The sequence below is a fragment of the Empidonax traillii genome, unplaced genomic scaffold (assembly GCF_003031625.1).
Source record: "Empidonax traillii isolate 1590-97213 ecotype Southwest subspecies unplaced genomic scaffold, ASM303162v1 scaffold338:size1951571, whole genome shotgun sequence".
Classification (NCBI taxonomy): Eukaryota; Metazoa; Chordata; class Aves; order Passeriformes; family Tyrannidae; genus Empidonax; species Empidonax traillii.
In genome coordinates this window covers 1451957-1467234 of record NW_020955531.1, presented here as the reverse complement: position 1 = coordinate 1467234, position 15278 = coordinate 1451957, and the positions used below count along the sequence as shown (strand labels likewise).

The following is a 15278-nucleotide window of genomic DNA, read 5'->3' as shown; positions in this document are numbered from 1 at the left end:
ATGCATTGAAGTTAGATACAACCTTGTTCCAACATTTGGTTATCTTGATAAAACATTTTCTCCTTTTATCTAGTCAGAATTTCCTATATTCAGAGTTGTATCCAATGTCTCTCATCTGCCCTGTGCACCTCCAAAGAGTCTCTCAGTGTCCTCTACATCCTCTTGCAGGGTGTCTCCTGCTCCTACAGCAGCAAGATCTCCTTCAGCCTTTTCTTCTCAAGGCTTTCTCCGTCACAACTAACAAACAAAACCAAAACAAGCAAACAAAAAACACGACAAGGTCACAAGCCTCAGAAATCCTTGGCAAGCCGGCCCCTTGCAGACACAGTCACAATGGTTCAGAGATAACGTTTATCCTGAGAATTCCAAACAGTGAAGTTCTGTGACTGCAGCTAGGTAAGCCACAGAGCCCTCATTTCCTGAGGCCCAGCAGCTCTGGAAGAAGCTTCTTCATTTCGATCACTGTTAGAGGAAGGCAGGACAGTGGTCCATCACGGCACAACAACAGATTGCCAGCTCAGATCACCAGGAATTCAGGCTTAACATCATTCCAGAGCCAAGGACTGTATTGCCTTAAATGGAAAAGATCTACAATATTTAGCAGGTCAGGAATACTATCCATTTCTGTTTATTTAAGCATATAAGAGGGTAGATTTAGATTTTAAAAGTCTCTTAAGAAATATAATAGGAAAGCTTCTCGTGAATGCTTCTCTGATAACTGGCAATTATAAAAGTGGAGGAAAGAAGCAAGGGTAGGGAAGGAGGGGAAAAAAGGGGGAAAATATTAAAAAAAAAATCAATTTGCTTATTTTCACCTAGTATGAAGAGAATTCCACAAAACAAGTTTGATTTTCCAGCTTAGAAAAATCAGAGCACTTGCCACATCAGTAAATCCTCGTGCAACTGATCCCCACCACTGTCCCTCACCTGCCAATCTGCCCAAGGAGGGATCCCAGGGTCAGCCAAGCTTATGCTCCTTTGCAGAAATTATCACCATCTTGCAAGCGTTTCCAATCCTTTTCCACAGCACAACTCATTTCACTCCGCAACAGAGGGGAAAAGGTGACTTTACACCAGCAGCCCACCCAGGGGCCAACCTGTTCCAATCCCCATGGAAAAGAACTCTGTAGCCTGTGACATTTTACCCACAATACAATACAGATTGCAGTCATCACAGACTCCCAACAGCGTTTCCTTGTAATAGCCACACAAACACCATTACTGACAAGAACAAGGCCACAAAAAGATAGTCCATTTTTTCTGGTGAATAACAGAGGTTGTCCCAGGAATCCAAACACTTCAATTTAACCCTACTTCAGTTCTGAATGGCACTGGGAAAAAACTGCTCCTCTCCCATGCAGAAGGGGACGTGCGTGCCCAGATGCAGTAGCAGCAAGGATAGGTGGTGTCAGGAACAATGGCATACAGTTACAGATTAAAAGGAAACCTAAAAGAATAAAAAAATCTGAGCTTTAGGAACATAGTGCTACACTTTTTAAAAAATGACAGTGACCAAGATGAAATGCACTGTTCCAGTCTTGATCACGTACTAACACATACATCCTAACAGGACTTGGGGATTTTGTACCAGAGTTCAAGAAGCATTTAGACAGTTCTCTCAGGCGCATAATGTGATTGCTGGGGATGGTCCTGTGCAGGGTCAGGAGGTGATCCTTGTGGATCCCTTCCACCTCAGCATATTCTGTGATTCTGGCATAAATGTATAGATCCAGATTCCAAAAAAACAATACAGATCTCCAAAAGAATAAGTTATGGCAGAGGGATAATGGGATTTGCATGAATTTACTAAGAACACCTTTTCTTCTGTGCTGTAGGAAAACTGAAGAAGCTATCTGTATACAGAGGGGCTACACGTGAATGAATCTTCTTACTGAAATGCTCTTGGTAAATACGCCTAATCCGTAGGAGTCATGAACAAACGTATACTGCAGCTCAGCATTGCACTATTATTCATGATTTACTGAATCCTTCATGATGTCTGCACCCAGCAGAGTCAGTCAGTTCAGGTTTTGTCCAGCATTTAGTCATCAGAACTGAGTAGCAAATGACTCTTACACACAATTTTTTTCAGTATCTAAACCAGTTGTTGTTATCGAGTTCAAGCAGGCAGAATTGCCCACACTGCTCCTGCATAACAAACAAGGTACATTCCATAAACACAAAGCACCACTTTATACAACTGGCTAGCCTGCAGTTTGGAAAGCAGTGCTCTCACCTGAACTCCCATACCCCATTATGCACTTACAAGTATAATGGCTTTTTTAATTACTATTCACAGACTGCTATTCTGCATTAGCAAACAGGACCACACGACCATCCAAACCATTTTCTCCCCTTAACGCAGAGGCTGCAGTGAATCCCAGTCAACGATGGGTCAGAGCAGCCAGAGGTGAGTCTGGGGCAAGGGGATCCCACAAAAGGCACCATTTCACTGATGAGGAAGCCACCTAAACCAGCATCCCATGGGCAACACACGTGGCCCTGCCAGCAAACCATACCCTGGAGCCAAAGGAAGCTTTAGAAAGAGGTTGTGGTAAGAGAAAGATGTAGTTCCAGGGAACCACAGGCCTGCCAGCCTGCCCTTGGTGGCAGGGAAGGTCACAGAACAGATCACCTTGAATGTCATCACACAGCACGTGCAGGACAAGCAGGGGATCAGGCTCAGCCAGCACAGATTTAGGAAAGGTAGGTCCTGCCTGACCAACCACAAAGTGACCTGCATAGTGGAGGAGGGAAAGAAAGGCTGTAGATGTGTCTACCCGGACTTCAGTGGAAGAAAATTAGTACACAGCAGTCATTTTCTAAATTTAAGAATACACATGGTTTACAACAGAACAAAAAGGTTTCAGTCTCAATCAAATTCATTTTTTCACTGGCTGAAGGCAAGAGAATGTCTGAAACATTCCGGGCAATAGCTGTATCTGGGAATCACCACACAAAGGAGCTTACTCCAGGGTTACACACAGGACTAATAAATTGCAGGAGATCCTATACTGCACAGTTTCACAGTTGTAAAAGCAAAAATCTCTCAATGAGCAAAACACCTTAAACATTTAATAATAAAACCATGGGTAAAGCAAAAAGGCATAAATAAACCAAAGGAGACTCCTGGTTCAGTGAAGCAGCACACACGTTCAGCTCTCGCATTTGGGTATTTTTACGAGAACGAGACAAGCAAATGATTTCTCAGAAGTCACTTCAATAAAGGACCAATAGTACCAGGGGCTACAGGACTCATTTTCTGCCCCTCAGACCTGGGGAAGCAGAGCCTCCCATGCAAGCTGCACGAGCCCCTTTCCTGAGGCTGCTCTGTGCAGCACATGACGGCAGCACCACAGCGGCACTGGGAGAGCAGAAATCCCAGCCGTGCTCACGTGAGGCTGCTGGCAGCACCGACAAAATAACCTCTGCTGAGATTCACTGGGACTACAGCTGAAAACACAGCCTAGTCCAACATGAACATAGTTTCCATCTCATCATAGCAGCAGCAGGAATTATTTTTTGCTCAGACTGGTAAGATGCCTGACAGTTCAGACAAGTTCAGTACCCTCTACACAATCAAATGTGTTTGCCCCAAATCAACTCAATTTGGACACTGACAATAATGCAGGGGGAAAAAAGTAACCATCTGACATGGTGATTTAAGCACGAGTGGGTGAGCCAATACTGCAGAGTGAATCCTGACACTCTGAACAGAATCTTCCAGAGCCGAGGAGTCCAGCCAACAGCCAAGAATAATATTTCAGTGGTTCAGTCGATACAGCTGTAACCATGGCCTGGAGGGGTTTCCACAGCCGTAACCACAGGAGTGACTGCACATTCACTTGAAAATAGTAAAAACAGACATTTAAAAATCTATAGCTTGTAGACATTTTAAATCCAGTTTGAAAGGAGGCACAAAGGGGTCTGAAAAACGCACCAGTGCTCCCACCGAGCTTGACTGTCATCTGTTTATCCTGCTTAAGAGACAAGGACTTGAAATAAGAACGCCTCTCGCTAGGCACAATCACTTACTCGAAAAAAACTGAAGCAACAGCTTCAGACCAGCTGAAAAGAGATGAGGTACTAGTGACACAAAGCCTGACGGATCATCCGGAGCAGCAATGGCACAACACATGCTCCAGCCAGGACGGTCTCAAACCGCTTATTCGTGTCTCACACTTACAGCCAGAGACACACTCATGCCTTTCACATATGATTTCTATTTCTTCCCTGATGTAAAACACAGTATCACACATCATGCTACAGAAGGAGCCCTGCTGGTTCAAGCAGGCTTTTCCAAAAGAGAAATAAAAAAAATAAAAAAAAACACAAAAGGGGAAAAAAAAAGGAAAATAAAAAGTTTAATAGTCCACAGCTGCCAGGAGCAAGGGGTCACTGCCGCGGAGGGGCGGCACAGCGCACTCGCTTTGCTGGGTTCTCCCTTCTAAGAATATCCATAAAAAGCACTGCCAAGTGCCTCGGAAGAGGGTCCTACACCGCGTCGAACGCCGCGACCCCGCACAGACCCCGCGGCCGCACCGCCCGCACCGGGGCCCGCGCAGAGCCGGCCCCGCGGCCGTGTCGGGGCACGGCCCGAGCAGCGCCCGGGACACGGGGCAGCAGCGGCACCTCCCGCGGCGGCCCCGCCGGGGCGGGAGGAGCGGGACCGCAGCCGGGCCGAGCCCAGGCGGCCACTCACCTTCTTCCGGGGCTGCCATTTCATCATATTTGTAGAGCGGGGACGCGCAGCATCAAGGTGGCGCTGGGGCGGCGGGCGCAGCGGGGCCGCAGCCCGCGGTCATACTGCCCGGCCCCGCCGCCAGGCCCGCGCCGCGCCCCGCGGGACAGCAGCCGGCCCCGCCGCGCGGGCCATGGGCGGGGGCTGTGCCCGGGCGGCGGCTCCACCCGCGCCGCTCACTCGCGGGGCCCGCGGGGCGCGGCCGCTCCCGGGCGCATCGCGGGCGGCCAGACCCGAGCGCGGCCCCGGCCCCGGCCCGGCGCGCGCGGCACCACAGGGGCGGGGCCGCCACAGCCCCGCCCCCGCCGCGCGCCCCGGCCCCGCCCCCGCCGCGCGAGGGGCCTCCGCGGGCAGGGGCGCGCGCGCCGCCGCGCCGACAGGGGGCGCTGCGCGCGGGAGAGTCTCTGGCGCCCCCTGTCGGTGCCGCCCCGCGGGGACAGCGGGGATGGGGACAGCGGGGATGGGGACAGCGGGGATGGGGACAGCGGGGATGGGGACAGCGGGGAGGATGGGGACAGGGACAGCCGGGCCCGGGGACAGCCGGGGTGTGCTGGACATTGGGACAGCCAGTGTGCCCCAGGCACGGGGACAGCCGCTGCCCCAGGCGGAGGGGCCGCGCGGTTTCAGCTTTATGGTGGTTGCATTATTTGTCCCCCCCCGCGTGCCGGGGTTGCAGACCGAAGGCAGAACTGGGCATTGACGAAGTGTGGCCACCTCCGAGGAGCAGGCTATGCCAATGTCGCAAAACTTCAGGCTGAGCTCTGGAGATGATTCTGAGACTATTCTAAAAAACTACCATAGGCTCAGGAGAATTACAAATCCATTGGGCATGAACACAACACAGTTTAACTGTGATTTATATTATTGAGGTGGTGCAGAGAAGTAGTTTTCATTGCTGTGACAAATGACCAACAGTGCAGCATCTCGGAGGTAAACAATAAACCTAATGGCAAATGTAGTATCAAAACACAGATAACAAATATCCCCTGTATGGTCCTTTGGAAGTACAACAGTCGCTTCTTTCCATGGCAGTTCCTCAGTCCCAAAGGACACTGTCCCTTGGGTCTCAGGGAGGCTGGAGCTCTGATTGGGGGGGTTTCAGCTCAGACAGTGCTCAGAGGTCATTCTCTTCCACAAGTGCACCTACTCTGGAACAAACACAAAGCTCAGACACCAGTCCCAGGATACACCAGTCACAGGCCACATTAGCCTGGCTCACAAAGCTGCCTCCAGCAGGTCCCATCTTGCTCTGCACTACCCTCAGACACTGGCTCTGCATTCCGTGCTTCTGTTCCCACACTTTCCTCTGGATTACTGGCAGTGCATGTGGCAGCACAGAGATGCAAATGAAAAAGAAGGCTTTGACAAGCGGTAGGGACTGAAAAGGACAAGTGTGGCAGTGCAGAAAAGCAACTCCAACCCGTTTTACTCCCCAGAGCTAGGGCCTTGTGGCTACCCTTCTATTACACCAACAGCAGAGCCAGTAGGCCCTAAAACTTAGAGATTACCATGAATTTAAAAACTGGTATTGACAATTCTGAAGAGTTCTGTAAATGGCAGTCAGTGCTCAAGTCAAGAAAATAGGTTCTCAGCATCAGACAATGGCATTCTCCACATGGCTGTCAGAAAGAAGCTTCAATGAATTCATGGACAGATTGCAAAATGTGGTGTTTTGACATGATCAACAGGAGGTTTTTGAAATTCTTCCTAAGTAAAGATAATTAACACGAAGAAACACAGGAGCTGTGCATATATACCTGTCACAAATAGCAGTGAGCTGCTTCAATCCTGCTCTTAATTCCTACTCCAGTGACTGGCATTTCTGCTATATTTAAACTTCTTTCTTTCCTGCTGTCAATAAAAAAAAATAATGTTGGCACTATTTTCAAATCCATAGCAAATATCCAGAATAAGGGCAGGGTAAATGCCTGGTGTTTGAAGGAAATGGGAAACGCTCTTCACTCTTTCAGAGAGTCATCAGACTTCTTTAAGACTAAAGAAAAACCAGTGTGATTTTTGGTTTCATTTTTAAGGTCCCAGTTTCTCTTTCCAGGTTGGAAGCTCTCAGTATGTAGTGATTCAATTGCCAGGAAATCTTTAAACCATCTTCTTATGGCAGCAACTTCCATCTCCTCCATCCTAAGAATACAATCCTCATATCTATTTCAAAAGGAACCAATTCATTCTCTTGAGTAATCGGCAAAGCCAAGAAAATTCAAGTGCTAGTGCTTTGTAAAGCTCTCTCTGAACCAATGGGAAAGTTGTGTAATACTACTATGGAAAAGATAATATTGGTCCATGAGTTAAACACTCAGTTCACTGAAGTGAGCTGGCTGAAAGCAGAGCTCCCTTCCCCTGCCCAGCGCCCCTGGCCCAAAATACATCTTATGGCTGGAGAGCCATGTGCCAGCACTGCCCACAGAGGATTGTGCCCCATGCCTAGAGCCTGTCTCAGGTACTGACACATCTTCTCCATAAGAAACAGCATTATTTGGATTCCTAAGGGCTAGAGTTCAGGACACTGACCGGAGCTCCCAGGGAACAGAATTTGCTCTTCCACACATAGAAATAAACATATTTTATTCCTTCCCCTACTTAAGAATGAATAATGGTCATCATTTTGGCTGGCTGGCACAAAATCATCCAGCAAAATGACAGGAGGAATTCCCTTCAAGGGCAGGAATTGGTGTGCTGGAGTATGAAAAGAGTCTCACTGCTCTAGATTACCAGAAATCAGCAAATGCTAACTCATTGATAGATGTTACTTTATGGCAAATTCTCATGCAACTCACAATCAAAATTTCCTTACAACCTCTACACTAAAGGTGCTTAGAGCTCATGATCTACCATTCCTTTCAAATATAGGAAGAGAGAAGCACAAAGTTCAAATAAAGATGTTGGGTCACTTGGCATTAGTAGGTGCACTTGAAGGAGTGCACAGAAAAGGGCAAGAATACAGTGGGCTGGGAAATCAATTCAAGGTCCAACAAAGTCTTTGCATATTGTGCTGGTCATCTGGTCCATCACTCTTTTGTTCCTGTTGCATTTTGCTACTAGACTAAAGCATTTCACCCTCTTCTCTTGACAATAAAGATTGATTGTTCTATGCTGTACAGAAGTAGCCCGGATTATTTTCATTATTGGGTTACCTGGGGTTCACATCTCAGCAGCTGACTCTCTTCAAAAGACTGAAAATCACTTCAGAAAATACTTTGTTTAGTCAAGCAGAAAAAGCTCTTTCACAGGGTATAAATCTAGGCTGAAAAACCAAGGAGAGCGCTTTCAAAAATAAGGATATACTTCTCTGGAAAATACCACTTCTGACAGGAAAAGCAGCTGAGAAAAACTGGTTGCTTAAGACTAATGAGAGTGTTGTAGCACAACTTAGTTCAAAGAGATGCAGAACTGAAGTGAACCAGAGATGAGGGAAAAAGCCTACAGCATTTACTGCTGTCAACTGCATTCACAGATCCTGCATTCAGACAGAGCAAGGGAGGGAGGTTGCCTGACAGGCCAAATTATCAAGGATTATGGATGCTTGTTACTAATTACAAATTATTCACTGGTATCATGAAATGGCCCGATGAGTTAACACCAGATAAGGGCTATCTTGTTCTGATATAGAGTCCCCTCTCAAGAACCAGTACCTGAGCTGGCACTGACAGAACAGTCTTTTGCACAGGTCTCTCTTCTGTGCCGGTCACAGTGAACACAGACTCTGCACTGCATGTTTTGCTCCTTGTGGCTCATCACTCCAGTTTCCAGGAAACTCACCTCCAAGTTTTTCCTTCAAAAAGCAAATCTAGCTTGGAGTGCTATTTGCCTAATACTGGGGGGGAAGTGAGAGAAGACTACATGACCTTCGAAATTCCCTTCCAACCCAAGCCATTCTGTGATTCTATGGTTCTGTAACACATATCATGGACAAGGAGCAAGTACTCCCACCAAAGATTTGCCTGCACTGCAAAGATGGGTAGGCCAAGAAGCCTAGGGATGAAAGTTTGTCTCAAATAGAAATTTTCTGGGTGATAACTGTATTCATCAAGAGAAGCATTATTTAAACATAATGTTGTGCCTGTGAAATATCTGTGTGATAGTCCTATGGCAAAATGTATTTCTGTTGTTCACTGGATAGGAAACATAGCCTAAATTTTACCTGTATCTTACCACAGAAGGTGTTTGCTTTCAAGTTGTTGTGACTCAGTTATTGGCTTAAGAAGGTTCATTTCTTCCCTTACATGATCCTGAGCAGAAAACCATGTTTGGCACCTGCTTCTAATTATGACTTCCCCCTCCCTTTTTCCATAGGAAGCACAATTACTGCTGCTATGGAGACAAGTGTAATTCAGGCAATATGTGGGTCAAAGCAACACTTAGGAGGCAAAGATTCATGGCAAAGTACCCTTTTTGCTACCTGTGCTCTCCTGGAGAAGGGTCTTTTCCCAGTCTTCCCTTGCCAATTTCCATCGCCATCTGCTGTCTCAGGTAAGAGCAAGCCAAATAAATCACCCGTAACTAATCTGATACTTCACACCAGGAGAGCTGCTCTTTCTCCCTCATCCCCTCCCCACTTCCACGTGTTACCCAGTGACTCCAGGACCTGCCAGCACTCACACCACCAGCATCTCCGTGGGCACACCAGGCTCAAAGAAGCTCTTACTAGCCCAAAATGGGACGGTTTCATTAATTTAGTGTTAGAAGGCTATATAAGTTTAACTGGTTTTCAGATGAGGTTCCTGAATCAAAACACTGCTGCTTTTATTCCCCAAGATCCAGATGAGTCCCCTTTGCCTGCTCCTTGCAGTACACCTTAAACATACTTGGAGGAATTCTTTCCAAGAAACTCAGTTCCAAGTTAAATTTTCTTAAGAACAGACGGCAGTGAGACTGAAAATAAACTTGCTCTTCTCAGTACGATGCTGCTTGGACTACAGGCCTGAGATGATGGTTTGCTGGAAGAGGCAACGATTCAAAAGAAAGATTTGTGTTGAAATTGAGGAATTCTGTGTCTGAATACGAAATAACATCAAGAAGGAAAGTAGAAGGCTGTGGTACCTTTAAAGAGACTCCAGCACCGTGGAAACAGTTCCATCAGTACATCAGAGGAATTGAACAACCTCCCAAACCCTACCAGTAGTCTAAAATTATGGTTTAAAATCATATCCTCACACAGACACTTCTCCCAAAGAGGTGGACTCCATACACACCTGACAATGACATAAAGAAACTGAAAGATAAAATAAATCAGAGTCAAATTTCCAGCATACAATCCCAAATATTGAATCACTGCATGTTACTAAGCAAGACACAAGTAATTATCCAAAAGAGAAGCAACACTACAAAACAGAAAAATACTGTGTTCACTTACCAGCATAAGCTTTAAAAAAGTTTGTGAAGTATGAACAGCTAGGAAGGACAGTAAAGGGATAATTCAAAGGCACTAGCCACAAAACTAGAGGTGGGAGAGAAAGACAAATTTTGCTAATTAATTTCAGGTAAGAAATGCAACTGGCTGCATAAGGAGATGAATTGTCCCATTTGCCAAGAGCTCCAAGAAACAAAGTCAAGCAGTGGTGTTCTTCCTTGACAGAGTCTGTCCATCTGAAATCCACAGTATTTATCAAAAAAGAAAAAAACACTAACTGCTTCAACAAATACCTGTTCTGGAGCTCAGAGGTTGGCGAGGAGGAAGTTACAGAGTTTGGTGACATACTCTGTACATCAAATTTCCCCCATTCAGGACACAGAACATACTTTCTAAATTTAAAGAAATCATAGAAGCGTATGCAAAGTTTCATTTAAAATTCTTTTTGTGTTTCCTCTGAAAGGGCTACACAATAAAACTATTGTATTGTAAAAGGTCTGTTTTGTCTATTCAAAATTTCTCTTTCACACAGTAGAAATGTAGGTACGTTACACCAGTTATCCTACTCCTGAGCCCTGAGATACTCGGCAAAAGATCCTGTAACAGTCAGAAACAGCACTTAGAACTCTCTAAGGAGTCTTCTCTTACTGATTTAGACTGATAGGCACTTCTACTGCTGAACTTCCTTGTAAAATGTGGACCAGGAATTTTGTTTGTGTCTGTTCACATTTTCAGTCAGGACCGTATGAATAAGAGATGTGACACAGTTCATCCATATGTAGCAGCATTTCTCCCCAAAGCACAGCGTGCTGCAGCTCACAGCTGCCCTTTTCACTGCTGCAGCAGCAAGAGAACAGAGGAAAGGAATAATCTGAACTTCTGTTCAATGACAAAGTGTCTACAGACACACAGCCAACGAGGTCTCAAAACCAAAATCAGATAAATCTTCTTCAGAAAGATGTTCAAAGAGCAGTTCTTTCTCTGGGCTACAGTCAATCTGAAGAATGCCTTGTCATTGCCATGTCAGAGGTAACCATTTCAAAAGTCGGAAACAACCTTAAGCTGCTGTAAAACTCTCCAGCATCACAGAATTCACTGGAGCAAAAACAATTTGGCCTCTCCGAGGAGTCACATCTAAGATTCTTAGAATAGAACAGTTCCAGTTGGAAGGGACCTACAACAATCATCTAGTGCAGCTTGCTGTGAAGAAGCATGTCCAGATGGAGGTTTAATTTACACTGTCCTCATCACTGACACCACTGTCAGCCCGGATCTATTCCCAACCTCAAAATAAAAACTTGAAACCCTTTCAGGAACAAAGACTCAGTCAGCTTTGTCCTACAGCAGAGAAGTTAGCACACTGCAACATCACACAACACTTAGTCAGAACCGGACTTCAGGGGCATTTTACAGCATAAAGTTTTGAGAACATTTAAGAATAACTAGGACAGCTGTTGGCTCCTAAAATGCAAAAGTACACGGCTGCTTCATTTACCTTCACGTGCTCAAACATCCAGCACTGGAAGAGCATAAGGCTTAGAGAGGTACTAAAAGTTTTCTACACAGAGAGACAGAAGGAGCCAACCATGCAGCAATTTCCACCTGTGCCCAACCGGAAAGGTGAGGGGTGAACTATTTGCGAAAAACAAAAATAAGAAAAAATTCCATCTGCACCTATATGAAAGTGTTTACTGATGATAAGAGACTGATTTTAAATACTTTTTACAAGGTTATTTAAATGGAAGTTTACTCCATAATCTATTTTTGCATTAGCTTCTTTTCTTACTAAAGATTTATTACAAGAGATGACCCCACAGCCAACCTAAAAGCACAAACACAGTCTTGAAGAGTCACCCGTACTCATCTCACCTTTTTCTTCAGCACACATTCTGCAGTTTAAAAAGTGAGATTATCAGCGGATACCTCAGAAACAGGGACTCTTTGCATAGGCACAGGGCAAACAGGAAAGAGTAACATTATCTGCTTCCCCGGAATACCCCTGCTGACATGTCTGGAGCCCTCAGAACAAGGACTCTGGCATCCTCCACACACGCCAACGCCCAGGCCCCACAAGCTATTGTGCAGCGCAGAAAACACAATTAGAACTGCAATGTAATAAGTAATCATAGATGGAAAAAAGATTCTGGCAAGTATCTGACATGCAGTAGCGCTGACAGCAAGTTCTGAGTGCGGGTCAAAAACATTAAAAGAGCAAGTGTGGGAAGGAATTACCCGACCGGTATAAGCAAAAATAAAAAAGGGAAAGAATTGCCTAAATACTTTGTGAATTATTAAGATCTAGGAGAAACGGAAAAGACTCCACACATCTTGAATTTCACTGTTACACATGATGCCTTCTTTATATCCTCCACATACAAGCGATGACAGACAAAAGAGAGACAAATTAGTCTGATATATTCTTCTGCCTGGGAACACACTCTCACTCTGTTCTACATGACATCGTGGTAGGCTGTCAGAAATGCAGTGACTGTCAGGTTTCCACATCGCTACCTGAAGCATTGGAGTTTAGGTAAAGTGCTGCCAGTAAGCTCAGATTTACACTTCAGAGAAGCTTTCTGTTATCCTTCTCCTAATTAACCTGTGTTAAAGGCTTAGGCCTAACAACCATGACTTTAATGTATTAAAGCTAAAGTAGTTTTACAGTGGTTTATTCCAAATAATTCCAGGCTCAATTTAAATAAAAATAATAATTAAAAAATGCAAAATAAAAGTTTCAAGTAAGTAAGTAAATAAATAAATAAATAAAAGAGAAGGAGTTCTTGGTGCTAGACTGAACTGAGCTGCTACAGGAACCCCAGACCAGGTATTAGACAAGTTGTTCCCTAAATCTGACCTGGCCGATTAAATCGGTCATTTAGCTTGCTGGGTCTTGATCCTTCTGACAGAACAGACAAAATCAGTCCAATCAGTCTGGGAACATACCTCTTGTAGATCCTTCTTCTGCAGAATGAAGAAGATAGCAGGTCATGCATCTTATTTATGAGGAAGAAAGGAAGAAAACTCCTTTCTGATGCCACTTGTTAGAAGTTTATGCCTTGGAGTCTGAAGTCTGAGAGCACTTATCACACCTACCCACGCACAGTGACACTTGCAGGGCTGTGCTCCCCCTTACTGAAACGGCACAGAATACAACCTACTGCCTCAGTTCACAGCTGGAGAAGCACCACCGCACGCTGCGCTCTCGCTGCCGGCACTAGCCCTCACCAGAAACGCCTGGGCATCCCAAACAGGAGGAACCAGATCCCTTCTGTGGTACGGTCTCTGAGCTCGGCAGAACGATTTCTACTCAACAAGTGTAAAATATTAATCCCCCAGCAAGTTGCAGATCTCACATTCCTCTGAGGCAACGATTAGAGTAACCTTAAACAGACCACTCACAACGGTACAGTTCCAAAGATTCCAGAGTAGCAATTCACTTGTGTGACTAATACAGGAGACTTGTTTGTAGACCAGCAAAATTATAATACTATTACTTGGCAATGATCCTTTTAGCAGGAAAAATCATCAGTAACTATAAAATATATATAAAATATTCAAAAATCTCTCGTGCTTGAAATATTTCTTGTCCCATTTGGATGAGAAATTCCTGACTTTCTGTAGGCATACTCCTGTTGATGCCTTCCAGCAGCTCCCCTCCTTCCTTTAATTAGAGCCTCTGCAAAAGGGAGAAGCAAAGCTATATTTAAGTCTTTGTACACCAATAACCAGGTAACACATTCTGTAACCAATACAAATATTCTTAGTTGATCTCGAAATCTAGGGGAGAAAAAAATCTAGGAAAGAAATACGTATTTTCACCCTGAAATACAAAAACCCTTAAACCCACCTTTGTTTTTACTGCATGTGAAGCATTGTTGAGTAGGAGATTCAAGTAATTCCTGGAGGCTGGTTACTCTGCAGAGAGAGCTGCACATCAGTATAGAGAGCAATTGCTGGCACGGCAGAACCCTTCTTAATAGGGAGTACAAGTGAAAATTGGAGTGAATGGATTCCTTTGACTCTCCTCTGCTGCAAAACATACAAAGAAGCTCTAGATATGTTTTCTGGATAAAACAGGAGTTTCTCAGAGCTCATCTCTGAACAACAGAAAAAAAATGGGAAAGGCATTCTACATGAACTGCTCCCAAGAGAAGAACTCAGGCTCCAGGCCTGAGAAATCCCACGGAGCATATCTGTACTCAGCACATACTGTGGCTGAGACCAAGCTCAGTACAGGACATTTCTCAGCATCTTTATAGATGGTTTTTCCATTTTTCCAAGCGCGTTCCAGCACACACATCTGGCAGCGCTGCGGCGCGAACAGCAGTTCCTGGCTCTCTGTGTATGTGTTCTGCATCCAATGACATCATGCACTCCTCAGCTTGCCAAAGCGCAGTCTCTACTGTACAGACCACCAAAACAGAGCCCCAGCATCCCCGTGGGGAACGGGACTAACTTCCAGCCCAAAAAGTTTTCCGCTTGCAAAACCTTGTTCGGTGTTTCATCTATTGTGCTGCGTTTTCTCCCACTCACACCCATTCTACTTCCCGTTACTTGAAAACAGTTTTCAAATCATTCCTGAATTGCTCACGCTCTATCCTGCCTGCAAACATTTTATCTTTGCAAAAGGCCGTAGCTACTCAGTTACTTCTCAGCAGAACAACCCTTTTTCCTTCTATTCACAGCGGGTTTTTAACTCTTTAACAACCTGGAAGAGGAAAATCTGTATTTCCCGAAGAAAGCTATGATTGTTTTTCTTTGCTACAGGTAATAGAAGGTGGCACAGTACAGATTGATTGTTCCCTGGAGATGAGATCAATGTCTCATCTTGTGTGATACTCATTACTTACCACTGCCTCAACAGCACGAAAGCTTTCTGGCACACCTAAGAAAACAAGTTTTACATTGTAGGACAAATCAGAAGAAAAATAATTCTAGTATTTGAAAAAATATTCACATCCAAAATCTTTTAAAACCTTTTAAACACAGGCATACATTTGTCAAGATCAAAGGCCCATGACTTACCCAGTCATAGGTGATGTGGAAAGCCCGTGAGTAAGGAACTGCTGCAGGGTTAGACCCTGGAATTTACCAAAACTGGCTCTCTGCTTTATCTCCTTTTATCAATCCCAAAATAGGCACCCAGAAGGAAATACATGTATAAATACTGCA

General features: G+C 44.9%; 1 protein-coding gene across 3 annotated transcripts in view; it reads right to left on the bottom strand.

The window, feature by feature from the left end:
- Positions 1–15278, bottom strand: part of TTC28 (tetratricopeptide repeat domain 28) — a 121152-nt gene that overhangs the window by 83507 nt on the left and 22367 nt on the right. The window contains exon 1 of one of the 3 annotated variants that reach the window (XM_027892055.1): positions 4703–4856. The exons of the other annotated variants lie outside the window; for them this stretch is intronic. Within the exon in view, the coding sequence (XP_027747856.1) occupies positions 4703–4729 (27 nt within the window). The 5' untranslated portion in view covers positions 4730–4856. Of the gene's footprint in view, positions 1–4702; positions 4857–15278 lie in introns of those variants that run through there. 3 annotated transcript variants of the gene reach the window in all.